General features: G+C 30.2%; 1 protein-coding gene across 1 annotated transcript; it reads left to right on the top strand.

The window, feature by feature from the left end:
• On the top strand, positions 1-951 carry LOC132951264 (uncharacterized). The gene is made up of 4 exons (XM_061023061.1): positions 1-81; positions 205-306; positions 425-624; positions 693-951. Exons 1-4 carry the CDS (start codon positions 34-36, stop codon positions 847-849), a joined length of 507 nt encoding a protein of 168 aa, XP_060879044.1. The 5' UTR covers positions 1-33; the 3' UTR covers positions 850-951.
• The last annotated feature ends 1,122 nt before the right edge of the window (positions 952-2,073 follow it).

Raw genomic sequence — 2,073 nt, 5'->3', positions numbered from 1 at the left:
ACTCGTAAATTTTTATTAAAGGTAAAAAATACAATGTCTTCATATACCAATGCTACTGACGAAAGCTCATCAAATGAAGATGTAAGTATTCCCATTTGATTGTGTTTGTGTGTGTGTGTGTGTGTGTGTGTGTGTGTACATTTATTATAATAGATACAAAACATAATTTTATATTTATATTATTGATATTTTATTAAATAATAGCAGGAAAGTTCATATTCAGTAAAACCTGTTAAACCAAAAATCAGTAAAAGAAAAAATGTTGGCGAGTCAAAAACTGGTAGTAAAAAGACCAAGATCGGAAAGGTAATAATTAATATTATTTCTAAAATATTATACACACACACACACACACACACACACACACACACACACATACACATTTTTAATATCAATTGAAATGTTACTTTATTTCATATATCAGCAATCGGAATCATACAAGGATATTTTTATGGATTTGATATCAAAAGGGAAAGTTGAAAATGATGTATTGAACACATTAACAATGAAGGAAGGAAATAATTCATACACTTTTAAATGTCCTGTTGCACCACACTGTGAAGACTACTATGTTATTCAGCATTACAAAATTAGTACAATTCAAGATATTCCGTCAGATGAAAGGTTAGTAAAAAACTATGGACTATAACATGTTTAAAATAAAAAATATAAAAAGTGAATTTTTATACTAGATGGAAACATGCGGAAGCTAGTATTAAAATTCATACATCTACTAGAGATACAAAAGATTCGAACATTTCAAACAAAATCAATGACGTTGTTCGTGAAATATTGGACCGGTTTTCAGCAGATCCTAAGAAAAAAATTATTAAAAATACTAAAAAATAAATTAACAACAATTTAAATGTATATACTATATTATCAATATTACAAATTATAAACATTTATAATTTAATGATTGTATAATAAAAATAGTAACATTATAATAAAATAATTAATCTTGTTTCTATTTTTACAATAATATTGGTAATTTTTATTTAGTATTAATGTAATATTATTAATAGTATAAAGTTTAAAGAGTAAAAAAAAAAATAATGTTAGAAAAGTATAATGTTATGATTATGTGCAATACTTACAGAAATAAATCATAGCACTAGAAACACAACGGTTGTCAATATAAAAATGAATAATAGTCATATAATATAATATTGTTATTATATTACAATAGTCTGCAGCTGTATGATCGCAACTCGTAAACAACCGGCTGCTGCAGCTGATGATAAAGCAGTCGTGGATCGCAACGTTATATTTTTTTTATTTTTTTTTTTTTTTTATTAAGAAAACAAAACCCTCGGCAGCAAGGCCATTGGGATATATAATGTATAATAGTGTTACAACATGTTATGTGTTAAAGAGAGAAAAAAAAAATACAGAACGATAAAAAATAATATAAATATGATTTAATATGTACAGATTATTAGATTAGTTTGATCAAACCAGATTGTTGAAGGAAGGCTATTATATTGGAGACTGGTAGGTTAGGTCCGAGGCTTTCAAATATGTCTTCCGGAAGTTGGTTGTGTTCCCTTGCATCGCGGTATGTGTTACACTCGGTCATGATGTGTTTGATCGTTAACTTGACGCCACAGGATGAGCATATAGGGGGTTCCTCACGAGACATTAGGTAACCATGAGTGAGTTTGGTGTGGCCTATTCGGAGTCTATTGATGCTGGATTCTATTTTCCGATTTGGGTGGTTGTTTGGCCAATGTAGGGTTGATTGCTTTATCTCATTAAGTTTAGTTGTCTGTGTGGACCATAGGTTTTGCCAGGATTTTGCTGATATGAGTTTTATTGTGCGTTTAGCATCGTGAGCAGAGATGTTTGTGATAATGCCGTTGGGGGTTGTTAATGCTATTTTTTTAGCGAGCATGTCAGCTTTTTCGTTGCCTTTTATTGATGAGTGTCCTGGAACCCACATTAATTTTACTACATTTCCTTTGACGTGGTGGGCAGAGATAGCAAGCTGAATCTTCTTTGATATATCATTAGGTTTGTGAGTGTTGGCAATACTTATTATAGAGCTTAGGGAGTCGCTTAGGATGACAAAGT

This window comes from Metopolophium dirhodum, chromosome 8 (genome assembly GCF_019925205.1).
Source record: "Metopolophium dirhodum isolate CAU chromosome 8, ASM1992520v1, whole genome shotgun sequence".
In the NCBI taxonomy this organism is placed as follows: Eukaryota; Metazoa; Arthropoda; class Insecta; order Hemiptera; family Aphididae; genus Metopolophium; species Metopolophium dirhodum.
Note: the sequence above shows the minus strand (reverse complement) of the source record. Positions and strands in the feature narration are given on the sequence as shown.

What these genes read in the sequence shown, in the direction of transcription:
- LOC132951264 (XM_061023061.1), top strand. Translation starts at nt 34, where the DNA reads ATGTCTTCATATACCAATGCTACTGACGAAAGCTCATCAAATGAAGAT. An exon ending in AAAGCTCATCAAATGAAGAT is followed by an intron (nt 82 to 204) that starts GTAAGTATTCCC and finishes ATTAAATAATAG; the next exon opens with CAGGAAAGTTCATATTCAGT. An exon ending in GATATTCCGTCAGATGAAAG is followed by an intron (nt 625 to 692) that starts GTTAGTAAAAAA and finishes TTTTTATACTAG; the next exon opens with ATGGAAACATGCGGAAGCTA.